Source organism: Schistosoma mansoni, chromosome 1 (assembly GCF_000237925.1).
Source record: "Schistosoma mansoni strain Puerto Rico chromosome 1, complete genome".
Lineage (NCBI taxonomy): Eukaryota > Metazoa > Platyhelminthes > Trematoda > Strigeidida > Schistosomatidae > Schistosoma > Schistosoma mansoni.
The window spans coordinates 41,659,412-41,677,050 of record NC_031495.1 but is presented as its reverse complement, the minus strand read 5'-3'; the positions used below and the strand labels follow the sequence as shown (position 1 = coordinate 41,677,050).

General features: G+C 34.2%; 1 protein-coding gene across 1 annotated transcript in view; it reads left to right on the top strand.

Annotated features, from left to right (window-relative positions):
- Smp_144520 (hypothetical protein) overlaps nt 1–17,299 on the top strand; it is a gene marked incomplete at its 5' end in the record, with an annotated part of 32,355 nt that extends 15,056 nt beyond the window's left edge. Inside the window, 10 exon segments of the mRNA XM_018794462.1 lie at nt 149–252; nt 1,006–1,192; nt 2,885–2,983; nt 4,087–4,680; nt 5,882–6,370; nt 7,282–8,255; nt 8,260–10,094; nt 11,739–11,985; nt 14,410–14,699; nt 17,138–17,299. Coding sequence (XP_018648873.1) covers nt 149–252; nt 1,006–1,192; nt 2,885–2,983; nt 4,087–4,680; nt 5,882–6,370; nt 7,282–8,255; nt 8,260–10,094; nt 11,739–11,985; nt 14,410–14,699; nt 17,138–17,285 — 4,967 coding nt within the window. The 3' untranslated portion in view covers nt 17,286–17,299.
- Between the last annotated feature and the right edge of the window lie 340 nt (nt 17,300–17,639).

Here is a 17,639-nt window from a genome sequence, read left to right as displayed (position 1 = left end):
TATGAATTTCCATTATTAACTAATATCACTTCATACTATATTCTAAGAGATTTGTTAATAATATATAATTATCTTGACTTTTAGTATCTATCATACTTTTCAATTGTTATTAGTTGTATTTTTTTTCTTTCATTTTTATAATGTAAAGGTTTAAGCAATACAGAGATCATAGATCAAAAAGAAGAAGATATAGTTTTATTAATTTTACGGAAACATAAACAAGAACATTTGTATGGAATAAATACACATTTAGTGAGTGGATGTTTATGTAAATTTTTCGAATATATTCAATGTATATACTTTTCCTGTTTATTATCTATATGACAATAAAATAAATAGTTCAATTAAATAATACATAAATTTTTTTTAAAATACTGAAATCAAAATAAGAATTGTTTGTAAATTAATAATTTCCTTGATCATTTAGTATTAAAATATGCTTGTAAACCAAGTTGTACGTAGAAAAAGTACCTAATTAAACTTGGTAATGATTTGATACCTGAAATAAATCAATAAAAGAACTCAAAACTATAATCAATTTAGTCACTATTATAATCACAAGTGTCCAACTTTTATTTAATTTTCTTGTCATTTGAATGGCTCTTCTATTTTCATAGGAGATATTGATATCTATCATTATTCAACAGTGTAACTTAATCGTCGAAAAGGTTTAGCTTTCAAACATCGGGTCAAATGTTTGAAACGTAACTACATCTATTTTATTTTGTGCTTCCTCTTGGTTAGTTATGAGGACCCATTAACATTTTTATTCAGCTGATTTTACAGTGAGACATGAAATAAAGTAACTTAAACTATATACACATGACGACTTTATATTTGGTACACTTATGAAAACCATGTTAGATAACATTTATTTCGACTATAAGTTGAGATCCTTGGTATTGATAGAGCTTTGTACACATATAATAATTAATGTATATTGTTCTATTTTCAGTTCAGTATATCAACTCTAATTTTATTTTTTCATTGTTTGATTTTATCTAGCAAAACCCTAATATTACACAACATAGTTATCAAATTAAGAGTGATGTCAAAGCCTATCTTGTCAGCTCAGTTCCATTTACATGTTCAGATCAAATTGGTGAAATTATTTCTATTCTTCGTAAACAAGCATCAGCTTTGGCATTTTATGAGACATTTATTGTTCATCCTGATAAACCAGTTGAAAAAGGTGGGTTCACGCAATTTTTTATCGTACTCAACCCAACTTTAGATTCTAAATAATTTTCTGAATGTAATGACTATTGAATTTTAAATTGTGACTACCATATGTGAATAAATGTGCATTAAAATAATCGGGATTACAAGTCAACTGGTGTTTGTTTGGAAACTATGAAGCAAACGTCCATGGAGTAAAAATGTTAAACCTCTGAGTGTTAGTTTGTTTTATATATAGGTATTTGAATCTCCTGAATAAGGTCTTTAAAATTTCAGAATCACTGGTTCTACTACTTTGGGTAACATATCTTAAAATAGTTTGTCAGTCAGTTAGCCTTTATCAACGTAGGATGTAGCATGAGTTTATTCTGGTCTAAGTTGTTACATCTCACATCAGCATAACGAAAGGAAATCGAAAGGGCAAGAAGCATAGGATGAGAAATAATACCGAAAACAATTGAAAATAAAGTTCAAGTGGAATAATTGCAATCGAAAGATGAAGATTTAAGAAATGACACTTAACTCCATATTTGGCTACAGAAAACGAATCAGTCAGTTAGTCATCTACATTGTAGGACCAAGCACATATATCCATCGGTCCAAGTTGCCAGACCTCATTAGCACAACAACATGAGCACCAAATTCATAGAAGTAGTTGATTCTATCGTGATAATATATAAAAGAAAAATTAAACGTAAGTATATAATACAGGAAGTAAAAATTAGTTGGTAGAAAGAAAGGTATGAAGCAACTTTAATCTCACGGTTTAAGAGAAAACAGAGAGTGTATGCACCTACTCCATTGTGATCGATTCTGAGCCATGTCACACAGAGTCTCCAATCATTGGTTACGATAGTCACGCGAACCCCAACCAAGTAGTCTGCATCTGCCAACATGGCTCAGAATAGAAGTTAGTGAATTCAAGCACTGATGCCACGCTTTCGTTTGGCCACCCCTAACTTTCTTCCGTCTGTCTTCAATAATAGTCAGCATTGCATGTCGTGGTAATCGGTGTTCAGGCATACGTAACACGTGGCCTAACCATCTCAGTCGATGAAGACTTACAACCTCATCAACTGATTTTACAACATTTACTAATACCCCTCGTCTAACCTCACTTCTACTTATCCGATGATCCCAGCAGATGTGAGCAATATTTCTGAGGCATCCATGGTCAAATACTAGTAACTTACAAGTATCTTCTCCTAATGGCCACGTTAACAGCTGTAAAGTAGAACAGAACAAACTTCTGCACAGTATACTCGTCTCCTAATTGATAGACGGATATCTCGCTTTCGTCATAGATGACGTAAGTCAGCAAATCAGAACGAGTTTTCTGAATCTGTGCACACACTTCGTCAGACACCAACACATTAGGGTTGATCAGACTTCCAAGACAAGTGAAAGAGAAAAGGAATGCGACTTTGTTGCTATGATCGATTTATAGATGGCATCAAACTTCTTTAACCCATGATTTTGATTATTGGTTGTGACCCAGCGAAGTTTTTACCTTCCGACATAGCTCAAATCATATCTCGATTTGCGCAATCCTATCTTTTCTCCAACCTACTCCTATGTCAGTCTGGATTACATGTTGGGGTAGTCAGCGAATAAATAGTTAGCAGTTTGAACCCTTATTACATTTAGTTATCTTAGTATCTAAACCCTTAATGTGCATAGTAATGCTTATTTTTGTTCCTTCCAGATGACTCTTTAACGTTCTCGTTCGATATTAAAATCATGGGTAGCCAGATGATTTCACTAGAGTTTGATGATCCTAATCGTGTTGGAGCGAAAATTCATGGTAAGTAGTTCTTTAAAGACAGTGGTAACGTACCACAAATGTAAAACACAATAAATATATCAATAGGAATTCAGGGTGTAATGTACTCAGTGCCTAGTTTTTACGAGTGCACTGTGCAAATTTTCAGAAAAGTGGGGATTAAAATTTTACAAAATTCATCACTAAATTTACGGTAAAATAAATAGATTTTCTTCATCTGGATATCAGTTAAAATTGATACGTGTTGAAAATGCGGCAGTAAATTCGAGCTCTACTATTACGTGCATAGTCAATTTCATATCCTTTTTTTTAACCACCCCCGAAATATTCAAAATTCGAACTTAAAAGGTTAGATTTTTTTGAAAACTTAAAAGATACGAGTAGATTAGCTTTGATTGAACATGAATACATTTATAATGCTCTTCAGTCAGTCAATTATATAGAACATCGAACTTGATATATATAAATTGATTCAAGTTACAATACCTCATTAACATAGTAAGGTAAATTAGTCAAAGAATATCTCAGAGTAGTAGAATTAGTAACAGTATCAGTAGTGATAGAAAAGATTAGTCATAGAGGGTGTGATTCTAGGAGAAAATATGGGTTTGTGGAATAAAAAATAAGAATTAGACACTAAGGATCTTAAAGAAGGAAAAAGTGAGTTTACTTACCCTTTTAGGTTTATATTTGACATTCAAACAGCAACTAACCATCATCTTTAGATGTGACGACATGAAGAATCCCTGACGGGGAGAATTTTGTCTGGAAAACAAAAATTCAGAACTGCAAGAAATAAATAGCACAATTAGAGATAATACAAACGGTTTTTGCTGATTAAACCTCCTCGAAGAACTATACCAATGAAGTTATTTTTTGAATTGCATAGTCAAACCTAAGTGTAATGTTTAATTCGAACACATACTGACTTTAGTTTCTCCTTTAACGACTATTGAGAAATTGTCAGAAATGATATCTTTACAAACGTTAATTTTTAAAGTTACGAATTAAACTAACATCTTATTGGTTACTCTATATGTCATGAGTTAAGTACTGTATAATTGATTTTGTTTCAATAATTTGGTCTTATGATGTAATCAACCACTGTCTTATTTACTTCTTAGCTTCCTTACATGTGCGTCCGTTCGATGTCCAGTGTCTGGAATTAAATTATTTTCCCAATGCACATGATCGCTTAAATAGTAACTGTCCAAGTAATGACAAAGAAGTAGATGTCATGCCACTGACTAAGCTGGATATAGAGTCTGGAGGTAATCTCAAAGCTAACTTCAGCAAAATTCTCACAAAAACACATACATTACCGATTGGTTTTGTGTGGTTACTAACTCAACTCCAATGTCCTGTTCATAAACAGTTGGTAAGCATGAAGTTACCTGTAACCAATTCATATAATAGTACTGAGAATAAAGAAAGCTGTTCATCAGTTAATCAAAAGCAGTTGACTTCTTTAAGGACAATGCTTAATCGTGTTAAATCATCTATTATAATCCGTGGGGCTAACGGTACTGGTGGTGTACTTTGTGGTGGCGATCGAAAAGTTTCATTGGATTTTGAATCTTCCTCATCATTCGCTGCAGCGCAAGTATTTGCTTTAAATACACCGAGCTATTTGAACAGTGCTAAAAAGATACCTCCTTTACCTCCAGGTGTCATGGCTACACCTCCTCCTGCGTTTACTCATTTGGATACAAGCTCAAGTATGTTGTTGTCATTGTTTTTTGTGGGTTTAAAAACGGTAATTATGGTAACGGAAACAAGTTCCGTTTATCAAATACAGTTGTGTTTAATAGAATAGGAGATTCCCAACATAAAATATTTCAACATGTTCCTCATAATCGCCATTTACATTAATATATATATTCTCACAATGGGTGGATCTTGATGTAGCTTTGTTTCGTTCTTTTAGAGGCTATTCACTAGAGAAGTTGTAAGAGAAAACGGTGGTTTGCATTTAATAAAAAACACTTCCAGTTATTTTTCGGATTTAAAAGGAATCCGTGCAACCATATTATAATAAATACCAAAGCATCAAAGTGATTAATTCAAGTTGACATCACTTATTGTATTGCGATCTTCACTGTACCTAACCACAAGTTTGTAGACTTTAATATTAATAATGCAGTGTCGCTTTCTTATGTAGACAGTTCTTCAAGTATAAAGAAGGTTAAGTACAATGAGTCCTCAAATATTCTTAGTTGATAGAGGCCAAGTTTCAGAAACAAAGATGAACTGGTTATATACTGCAGCTAAATCTACCTTTTGTCCAATTTTCATTACAGTAAAAACATTAAAAGTGACGATCCTTGTGCTCTATAAGTTGTTTCATCAGCTACTTCATTCGATATTTCAGTACATTAAACAAATATTCGATAACTTTTAACTGTTTAAACGAAACTTCCAGAAGAAATGGGCTTTTATTTAAGATAAAGAATAAATTAAGACGAGGTAAAATATAAATTGCATGGAAACCAAACACCATAGAGACACGAAATGATGTCATATTAGTTTGATTATAACAAAGTAACTAGGGTTTATGAAATGGATTATTCTTATATTCTTCCCCCTTCGATCGTAACAGGGTTGTTGAAAACTCCTTTTTTTATCCAAGGACAAAATGTTACAAGTTCTCTCAGGATCCTGGTGAGAAAATAATAACAGAAAAGTTTGAGTCAAAATTGACGTATCAGCTTCAATCTATTGTATAAATTGCAACTCTATCCATGGTTTACTGGTACTATATTCTTTGTATCTCTAGCATTAAAGGAGTTTCAGTTGCTGATTGCCTATATTTTGATCATTAAACTTAAGGCTTTGCTATGCATTGTCAAAAATATTTCTCTAGATGTTTCTGTATAATTATATTTAAAATATTTTCCCCATTAAACACATCCTTAACAGGTGACTTTGGCATTATATCATCGTTGAGACCTGTGAACTCTCAAGGCAAATTACGTGATATGCATTCCAGTTCCAGTTTACCAGTTGTCTCAACTAATCCATCTCGTGGATTAAGGCTGGATGACTTATTAGTTGATAGTACATTTCAAACACAACAACAGTTACAGCAACATAACCAGCAACGTAATGCACCCCCCATTTCTTTTTCCCACTCGTTGCCAAGCTATGTATCGCCTATTCCTGGGACACATACTGCCTCTTTGTCGGATGTGAAGGAAGCGTATTCTGATATGATTAACCCCAACATTTCTACATCAAATCATCTTTCATTACCTACTATTCATTCCTCACATAAATATGGATCATCTGTTTTATCCGGGTCAAATAGTATCCCTTCAAATTTTTACAATATGCCTTCTATGTCTATTAGTGCTTCCGGTTCAGAGGCTACAAGTTCATCTGCTGTAACCAAATCCAAAAGTTTTACTGGTAAGTTTCTAATTAACAGTACATTTAAAAGTCTATTTCTTTACTAAAACATGTTTAGTCAAAATTAAATAGATCTCACTGAAACTGTTGTGGTTACTAACACTGACTGGCAATCAATTACAATTTAGAAGCTTATGAATCATTAGTTTGAATCGTTAACAAGGGCATTAATAAATTGACTGTCCATTTAAATCAACCGGATTTTTTAGTTTGAATTATATAAGTGTGCGTTCCTTTGTCGATAATGTAGTTTTCAAAGTATTCACCAATTAATAGCGTATTTTTTAAAATGTAAATATAATTTCCATTGAACATTCAGTTGCATATAGCTTAGTAGTTGTGCTGCAGATACTCGCAAAATGAACAATAACCCCATTTGCCGCTTATCAGTTAAAACATAGAGTTCTTAATTCGTTAGTTTGAGATTAGTTGTCATTGGGCATCAGTTGTTGACATAATTGCAGCTTGTCTTTTAAAACTTATTTTTTGTCAGCGATGGTGAACATTGTGACTTAAGGTGGTATTTCCCATTATGTTACTAAGTACTTGGTCAGTTAGTCCAGTCATAATCAATGTAGAGTTTGCCAGAAATATACGTTAGCTTGAATCGCCGTACCACATCAACACTATATTTAACGTTCAATTTGTCCCCCACCAGAATCGAACTAGATAACTGAGTGGTCAATGGGCTCATCTTTGATCTTGAAAGATCCTACTTTTAAATTTTGAAGTGGTTATGTTTTCGTACCTCTCAAATAAATTGGATCGACAATGAGGTAGTTCATATTTTATTTACTCCCAGTGATTTTTCACTTAATATCAAGTTTTGATCGAGGTTGGTTTGGAGTTTCTAGTTTTTATCTCTATATTCACACTGCTGATAACAAAATGTTGTTTTTTCTTACTGTTAGCCTCACCGGTTAGTGATAACTCCAGAGCTCCATCAACAAGCGGATCTATGCTTGTTAATCTTTTAAACGAAGATTCACTTTCTACTTCCATTCCTTTGGTGTCTCCATCTAGTATGACAGATCGTCACCACTACAATACCAGTCATTCTTTAACAAATCTTCAAAATAGTCCCCTTACTTCCGCTGCGGGCATTATAAACGTTTCTAATAGTCGACTTCCTGGCATGATGTTATCCAATAACTCTCAACCCCCTAGTTCAGATGCACCAAACCTTACTCCAAATAGTTCCCAATACCCTTCCGTTCGTAACTCCAGTTTAATCACACCCAATACTGGCCGTACCAAACATGCAAGCTTAAAGAACAGTCAAACTAGTGTAACTGTTAACCCCACAAGTAATCCTAAAAAACCTCGTAAAAGGCGTCGGGGGACGGTAGAAGGTAGTTTCCGATGCATTAGTAGTCAAAAAGGTAATACACCTGTTCCCAGTGTATATTCTAACTATCCCACTACAAAGCACCAACGTGTTGACACCGTTTTACCGACTACCAGTATCTCATTATCAGGAGCCTACCAGCGCCCTACTTTTAATCAAGCAAATTCAAATTTCTCTTCTAGTTCACTGCCATATGTCCAACAGAGTACGGTAGCATCTACAGTGCAAAGTATCAGCATGCAAACTCCTAATCCCAGTAAGTCAGTTTATGACTTCGACGATAACCCCGGTTCAATGTTCGATGTCCCGGTCGGTAATATATCGTCCTCCAATTCCTTGTCGTTTTCAAGCGGTTCTTCATTAACAAGTCCTAAATCTGGAGTGTCTGTAAACCTATTGCAGTCTGGTAGCCTGGCAGTTACTAATACCAATCCAGTTTCGAATTTTCCTGTGACAACAATGATATCATCAAACTCGAATTTAGAACGAGCTATCGAACGCATAACTAGTATGTATCTCACCAATTATCATGTAAGATAGTTCTTTTGGAAGCTCAACTCCTAAAGCAAGAGTAAACTTTAGTCAGAATGAAGTAGATAATTACAACAAAATCCAATCTGTCCAATCGAATTCGACCCCTATTAATACGTCGGACTCTGGAGGTACAGTTCCCCCAACTCAATCTTTGTCATCCGTTAAAAAACGTAAAAAACGTTCCGTAGAGGGCAAACCATCAGCATACATGTTACAAATGCTTCAGCTTGCCAACTCTTCAATAAGTGGTTCTGACGCCTCAATTACCACTACTAGTGTTACTACTGGGGCTTCTGGAGTTCCTAATCAGTCAGCAATTACTCCTCTTGTACTTAACAACTCTGGTTTAAAACAAATCAAAAGTACGAATAAATTAGTTGGCCATGGTTCTGTCTTAGTGAAAAAAGAACGTAAGCGCCGTCTAGGTCATGGCTTCACAGAGAAGACTCATTTTTCCTTCATTCCAAATAGTAATACTTACAACCAGGTACAAGAAACAGCTGACACTTCAAATATACCGAAGCTGATGAAAATAAACCGTGTTTCCCGACCACCATCTTCTGATGTACCGAAAGATAATCAAACGGGATCAGGTACAACTCCCAATTTGTATAGTAACTGTATTTCGATGTCCCCCAACTCATCATCAAAAAAGAAGGTTTCTGCACTTAATTCTAATCCGCTTGGGACTGGTGTTGGAATTGGTTCCGGGAGTGATGATATGATTGTTTCCAAGAGGTTGTTTTCTACATCGACTTCACCCTTAGTAAGCGGTGACAAGCGCAAACGCAATCCAGAAACTTCGAAGCAGTCTAATAACTCTCAGTCTGCTTATTCTAATTCAGGTACCTCAAGTGATCCTGCATTTATACCTTCCCCCCTACTTCCTCCTACTAGTTCAGATCCACCCACCAACAGTAACACATCACGTAAAACACCTTGTCCATCATTGCACACAGCACCTAATTTACCTCGTGTTTCACATATTCCCACAAGTAAATCTCAACCTGTTCAACAAAGTAACACTCTCAATTATATATCCTCCAGTTCAGTATGCACTGCAAATCCAGCTTCTGTAAGTGTTGTTAGTTCTTCATCCGGTTTAATTAAAGGCTACAAGATCCCTAAAAAGAAAAGTACAACCACAGGCTGTTTACCAAGTATACCTTTATCGGACGCAAGTGGGGACAAGTCAGTTGGAATGCTGTCTACCACACTTCAGCAAATACAAGAAAGCATTTCATCATACAGGGATACACCAGATTCTCAATCTCCAGAAAAATCTGATGAATCCAGTTTAGCTATTGTTGAAAATTTGTATCCAAGTTCTAACGATCCCAATTTAGAAGGCGTAGATACAATAAATGTAGCTGTGTACAGTGCAAATGTCAATGGTGTGGCAAATAATACTGATGACAATTCTTTATTCCCGTCCGATTCAGTTTCAGGCTATACAGCCCCTAATACTGAAAACTTTTCACAATCCATTCTTCATCCAATTTCACTACAGTCCAATTCGTCTGTTTCAGTACAATGTTCACAATCGTCACAACAGCAACAGCAGTTTCCCCGTAAATCTTCAGTGAAAAGTATCAGTGATATTGTTGATAAATTACGGGCAAAATCTACGACTAGCATATCTTCATCTACTTCAACAATTATCAGTGATTCGTCTAATATCGGAAGTTCCGACACAACAGCAATCACTTCATATGAAGTTAAAGATTCTACAATAAATCCAATGCTCTCTGATAATCCAAGCTGTGTCCGCAGTATAACTAAAAAAAATGATGAATTTCAAGACCAATGGAGAGACAATATTTTCGAGAAATTCTGTCCAAGGTCAGTTTTATATTTTTAAATATATATATATATATATATATATATATATATATATATATATATATATAGTACCTCGTAATCCTAACTTTATTTTTCTCTCTAACGAATCTTTCTCATCAAGTTTTCTCGTTTCGTGTGTCTAAACAGTATTTTATTGACATTTACAATCATTTTTCAGATTATGCTCAACATATTTTTTAAGGGAATAATGTTAATAAATAATCAATCACTCAATTATGAAAATCATTGATCATCGCACAAATATGCGTCGACTAAATTTGCTGCAATTCAAATCAACATGTTGAGATGAAATTAACCAAAGAAGCTTGAATAATCGTATCTATGGTAATGACAAAAAGACTAAACAATAGGAATATAGTTTGATGAGAAGTATTCCGGCAAGGTGTACGCGAGGGAATATGTAGGCCTCAAAAGCAAGAAAGTATGTTTGGACAGCTGCAACTGACTAGAGAATATTAGAGTATACTTGGAAGTGATACTATCCAAACTAATGTATGTAAATAGCATTAGATTGAAGTGTGTTGTTATCCATACTTCATGTTTAGTTGGTGAAAAAATATGACACTATGTGTTGGCCACTTAAGCATTCACGATCAACCGTTCCCTATCTTATGACAAATAATGCAATAGAAAGTGATCTCATTTTCAATCTTCAGGTTTTTTTCCTTTTTATGATAAAAGTGTACAATTTTATTCGATTTTCTCATGGTAATAATCAACATAACGAAGCTAGCATTATTTTTTTATATTTTCACTCTCAACTAACTAATCCAAAAAGTGTAATTCTTGGACTCTTTGTATTCCATATGAATATCAAAGACATCTTTGTTTTTTCCTCTTAACGGCTTTTTATTGTTGTTGTCATGAGTTGTACGATACTGCGCGAATGCCTAAACGGAAACAGATTGCTTCCTTAGAGAACTGCCTTCCATCCCTTTAACTTGTTGATCTAAACTGGAAAGCCATCGAGTAACGTCACTAAATGCATTTCGGCGATAGAAGGTGGTCGATACTCTACCGATTTCTTTACAAGCTTAGAGCCTATATACAATAATGGTTTTTGATATCACTGTTCTTCAACACATCCAAATAAAACCTCTTCATCAACCAACACAGTTTAGGCAACAGATGTTCATTTTTTGTTCATACTTGCTCTATAATACCCCTGCCGAATCGGAAGTTATGGTGAGTACTTTTTTTATAAGAGAATACAAAGACGTTGATACATAGAAAGGTATCGTAGTCCCTCCTTGCACTCACTTGTACTAGTGCATTTTTGAGGGTCCTATTGCTTAACATCATTGACGAAACTTTATTTTCTAATGTAGCTAAACTAGTAAAATTCAACACGAATATGTAACTTCGTACTTCATAATTTAAAGCTCACCTAATGAGCAAAGCCTGTTGTATGATTGATTTACTTTATTTAAAGCAAATGAAGTGGACTCAAACCCAGAAGCCAGTCGAAAAATGTGTATCTAGATTATTGAGTCATCTTTACTATTTGAACTACCCCATATAATAATCAATCCTCTACAATCCTATTCTTCTGTTGGTTTCATTTTTCGCACTACATGTTTTTTATTATCTGGAATAATTACTTTCGGATTAACTTTTGTTCAGTGGGACACCGACACCGCACCAATCAGAAAATGGTCAGAACAATATATGTAGATCAGATTCTGAAGTGGATTTGAGTACATCGATTGAAAATAATGAAGAATCTGTATGGACCAGTGGAAATAAAGAACCAGTGTATGATAAAGATGAAAGAAATATATCCTCAAGTAATTCAGGTGCTCCAATGATTCATTCGAATACTCAGTCTATCTCAGATTCAGAAAGGAAACAAGGCAAACAACAATTTGAGGTTTGTTGTTTAGTTTTGCAATAATTATTTTGCGTGTATTACTAAGAATTCCATAAAAAGCGCTTTTTTCAGTTGATAGAAAATATAACATATAGCGCAGATGAATAGAAAGTTACGAGTGATTAGTTTTCTGTAACATCCCAGTTTGGGAGGTTCATCTGATAAAATTTTAAAAACTGTAATAAATACTGTGAAACTATTCGTTCTAATTTAGACGAGAGTTCTTATATGTAATATTGAACATTTACACTCTTACTGTAAATACTGTTGTATTGGTTTTGCACGTTAGAGTTATAAATAGATGTTATTATTCATTAATATAAACGAACAATAACTCTTCTTCAATCGCTCTGATCAGAGGGTCATTTTTGATCAGAATATTGTTAAAATATCTTAACAATCAACCCTAGATAGGCATACAATTTCTAGTTAAGAGCTCGTGTTCTATCGAATAAGTAATTATTTCGTACATAAAGATTACTATCCGGTAAAATTTGTTTTCAAATTAATGCTAATGTATGATCAAAACATTTACTGGGCTATTTTAAAGCTAGAAGCAAAGAGAGGTTCTATGGCAGTTGTCTGTCATTGAAAGGTGTAACTCAGAAGTACATAAACCTTCTGAAGGCTATTTACTCGAGCACTACCAATCGAGTGAGAGCTTATGGAGAGCTGTCAACTGATTTCGCAACCTCAAATAGTGTCCGATAAGGCTGTCCACTATCTCCATTTTTGTCTAACTTCATCATAGACCTACTGCTGGAAATAATGTTCTCGTTGACTGAATTTTTAGGAACTGATCTCTTTCCAAGAGGTCTACTTATCGATTTAGAATACACGGATAACATTATCCTGCTTGGTGAAGACGCTGACAAAATGCAAAGTGTTTTGGTAGCACTGAGCAACAATGCAAGGATATTTGGGATGCGTTTCTCCTCCTCTAAATGAAAATTGTTGCTTCAGGACTGGCCGGCGTCAACACCTGAACTAAGAATAGGGAGTGAAGTAGTCTAACGCGTTAACAGCTTTACTTATCTTGGAAGTCTGATCAACCCTAATGTGTTGGTGTCTGACGAAGTGTGTGCACAGATTCAGAAAACTCGTTCTGATTTGCTGACTTACGTCATCTATGACGAAAGCGAGATATCCGTCTATCAATTAGGAGACGAGTATACTGTGCAGAAGTTTGTTCTGTTCTACTTTACAGCTGTTAACGTGGCCATTAGGAGAAGATACTTGTAAGTTACTAGTATTTGACCATGGATGCCTCAGAAATATTGCTCACATCTGCTGGGATCATCGGATAAGTAGTAGTGAGGTTAGACGAGGGGTATTAGTAAATGTTGTAAAATCAGTTGATGAGGTTGTAAGTCTTCATCGACTGAGATGGTTAGGCCACGTGTTACGTATGCCTGAACACCGATTACCACGACGCAAAATGCTGACTAGTATTGAAGACGGACGAAGGAAAGTTAGAGGTGACCAAACCAAAATGTGACACCAGTCATTGAAGTCACTAACTTCTAGTCTGAGCCATATTGGTAGATGCAAACTACTTGGTTGAGGTTCGCGTGACTATCGTAACCAATGGTTGGAGACTCTGTGTGACATGGCTGAGAATCGATCACAATGGCGTAGGTGTATACAATCTCTGTCTTCGCTTAAACTATGAAATTAAAACTGCTTCATATCTTCCTTTCTTCCTGTACTATATTTTTATATGCAGTCTCACTTTTATATATTATCACGATAGAATCAACTACTTCTATGAATTTGGTGTTCATGTTGTTGTGCTAATGAAGTCTGGCAACTTGGACCGATGGATATATGTGCTTGATCCTACAACGTAGATGACTGACTGAGATGCAAGGGTTTAAGCCGAGTGTTAGTGATTTAGTCGTCTTTTGAGTCCAAGATTGGAAGACTAACTACGATGAGAAAATGTCAGTGAAAGATGTTTGCTAATATTGGTTCGATCTGTTTAGACGAATGTTAACTTTCTGTATGGGGTGCTCATAATTCTAAAAATCTTTATTTAAGTTCCTTAGATTCTTATGATCAACTATAATTGCATGGGTGCATCTGTTTTTCTAAATATTTCGTGTTTATCTTAATTTCTCCCTGTTTGTTAAATTTTTTCTTCTGTACTTCTGTCAATTGTTGAAATTTCACCGATACATTTCATAGTCAAACTTGTTGTAGTGTGTGTACCTGTCAAATAGATATTTGGTGGTGTTTACTATTAGTGCCATTTTGTCAAAGATCATTAAAAATGACACATTGATCTCAATGTAATCGTTAGTCTGCTTCCTAACTTTCAAAAATAAATAACTACTATCTAATAGATGCGTCTTTGTATAAGAAGTTACATATCTGACAGACTTTGATTCATTCATTTTTGTTTATTATTCTCCATTTAATTAGTGTATTAAAGCTAATACTGATACACCAGCATCACCTACTGAATTGTTAACCACGGTGCCTACATCTAATTCAAATGTGTCAAGTAAGATTATCCCTATATCTCCTACAAGTATGAAGTGTCTCAATTCCACTGGATCAGTATCGGGTACTAATATGAAGCCTAACATAGTACGACATAGCTCTTTGCGTTTCGAAAAGAAAACTGGATCTGGGCGTTACTCTCGATTAGGCGGAGGTGTAAATGGAATGATGTTGCATGGAGGTCTTGTTCAACGTAGCAATTCTGATAAGTTAGTGTAAATGTTTTTGTGGAATTTCATTGTTTTTGAAAATTATTATTTTTTCCTATTATATGTTTTGTAATTTCATTTTACATAAAATAGAAGGTTTAGTTGCATGACATATATATATATATATATATATATATATATATATATATATATATAGAGAGAGAGAGAGAGAGAGAGAGAGAGAGAAGACGTAGATGTCGCGTTCCGTTAAACCTATTCACTGACCTTTGGTACATAAGGTTAAATTCTGTTTTCCTGTATTCTAATTTGTCATCTCGTATAGTTCTTACTAATGCCTTCCTTTTCAGTTGTGCTCTCTTGTGTTGAAATAAGTAATCCAGTTTTTTTTTTACTCACTTCAAATTTATTTCACTGGATTATACTCCGTGAATAACATCTTCAAACCCTAATCTTTCGGATTACTGTTTATACTCTTACTACTTCTACCACTATGGGATTTGAATCGGCAACTACATCTCTGTGTTGATGTGGTATGGCAACTTGAACTGATGTACGTACGTACGTACGAAGTTCTATGTTGTGACTGACTGACTGACCTTATTATGATTATTTGTATTTCCCCGTACGCAAATTAAATCATATCGAAACAATCTTAAAAAATTTATTAGTCATTTTGTTAAACTTTGAGTAAATATCTGACAATATCAGCTTGATGTGAATTCGAAATAACTTTTTGATATATATTTATAATTCCTTTTTATCTGAGAAATTATCTGAGGTTTCTTGAAACAATAATTTTTTGTGAACATTATTAAATTATTTGCTCACCAGGACATTGCTATCGGTCAAACTATATGTTATAGTATCAAGCAGGTTCTGCTTTAAAGCACTAGATCAACTGTTCTCTAAACATACAGCGTACGCTTGGGATTCATTCCGTTTCCCTTATATGATCCAAAGAGATATTTGATCACTCATCCATCCTTAGACACTGGATCGAACTAAACCATACTGTTATTATATGTATGAAAGCTAAACGCTAACAGTTTGTAATGTTTTTTTAAAGGTTTGTTAAATGAAGTGGAACGTAATAAGTAGTATACAGACCTTTTTATATTTCATGGTAAATTCCTTACACAAAGAACAGTGTTGGCTGCCTATCCAAGTTTGCTTGATTTAGACTTTGAATAACCCTCCATCAATGCACAGAACAATAAAAATTCCCATTTTAAAATTTAGAAAAAAGATGAACGAACAAATTCCTTTTCAATTAGTTTTTCTTCGTACCTCTAGATTAACATTTATATGATTTACAACAATAAAATAATCCTCATCAAGTAATTAAGTTACGTAATAATTATGTAATGCTACAGTGATTCTAAAATAATGTTGAGTAATTGGAAAAAAAGAGGATTATAATAACGGAAGTAATTATTTGAAAAGTTAGTTGCTTCATTACATAGTATATCAAAAGAATTAGCAAATTTCTTTGATGAAAGGTCAGTATTATAGTATCTATGTGAGAATCGAGAGACGGTTGTTGAGATTACGTAAAAACACAAAGTGAAAGAAATTAGAAAATTGTTTGTTTATCAAAACTCACTCTTATACTGATGGCCAAGGTAGGAAGAGTGTTTGTGCAGACTTCTTCTGGATCCAAAGGTTAGATTTGTGAAAGTGGATTCTGATCGCTTCAGCAGTATGCAAAAGACGAACTCGTAAGCCCTGTAATAAATTTGATGGAATATAGTGGATTATCTTAGAAGCATTATTCAAGTCACTTAAATCTCCTGTGTCCACCAAGCGATCGAGAATAGAACTCTTAATCACTGTTACCTGTCCTTTGTTCAACCAAGATGGATATATGGTGTTCCAACATGTGACGATAGCCTTGCTGAATTATATGCTCTTATATAACTGGCTCGGCAAGAGCAGTTAAATTGACAAATACACATAGATGTAACGAATTCAGGCAACTTGTCTTTGTTGATAGTTTTCATTGTCGGACGATTGTAGAAAATCTCATTCAGTTTGGCTGCAGTAACTGTTTTCTGCACCTCATTTCTTAACCTTTGATTTACAATTTCTTCGGTAGCGTTATTTAGGAATTTGCATAGAATATTAAAAAGAAAGCCCCATATTGTTTAATTCGTATCTAAGTGCTTTGTCTATGCTTTCTGTTTGCACATATTTAATTTGTTTAAAAATTGTCATCAGTTTTCATGCAATAATTATTATATTTGTATGTAAACTGTTTAATTGCATATTTGGTCCTAACTTATCATTCAAAATAGTCAATACTTTGTTTACTAAATTCACGAAAAATTGTCTTCAAAATATCCTGTTGATCTACAAATTGTCGTTACAATCACTCAACCATCTGCCGTTGTAGTTGTGTAATATTCTTCATTTTCGTATACAATTAAAATTGTATTGACTAATTTCCTTTTTTTATTTTTATTTCTGATAATTTTCAGTTACAGTCATTCTAGCGGCGTACATGGTCATTCAAATCGTCTCCCACGTGGCGGAATGAATAATCCAGTAAATTCAGTTTTTATCACTATTTCTTTTGTTAAATCATCTTCAATACTAAGAGTTTGTTATAATCTCCATTTTGAGTAGTTTATACTCTGTGAAGCAAGGCTGCAGCAGTAATACACATTTGTTCAAAAGTACATTCCTGTGTTTGTAATTCGCTGTTGAAACATCATTTCTTTTCTCAGTAATCAAAATTTACTTCCTTGTGATGGCTTGAAATGTTGTGTTGTTGCGTTTTGATCACAAGTTATTGGTTAGACTGAATGCCTCTTGTTAACTCGTGTGTGTCAGTGAAGAGGTTTTTTACTCTTACTGTATTCATATTCGAACTCCTAAATATGTCAAGTTTTAAAAAAGTAACAAACAAGACAACACACTGTAGTTGCTAAAAGACAGATGTTACTAAAATATAAAACTCCGTACTTTTGATGCCGTCAA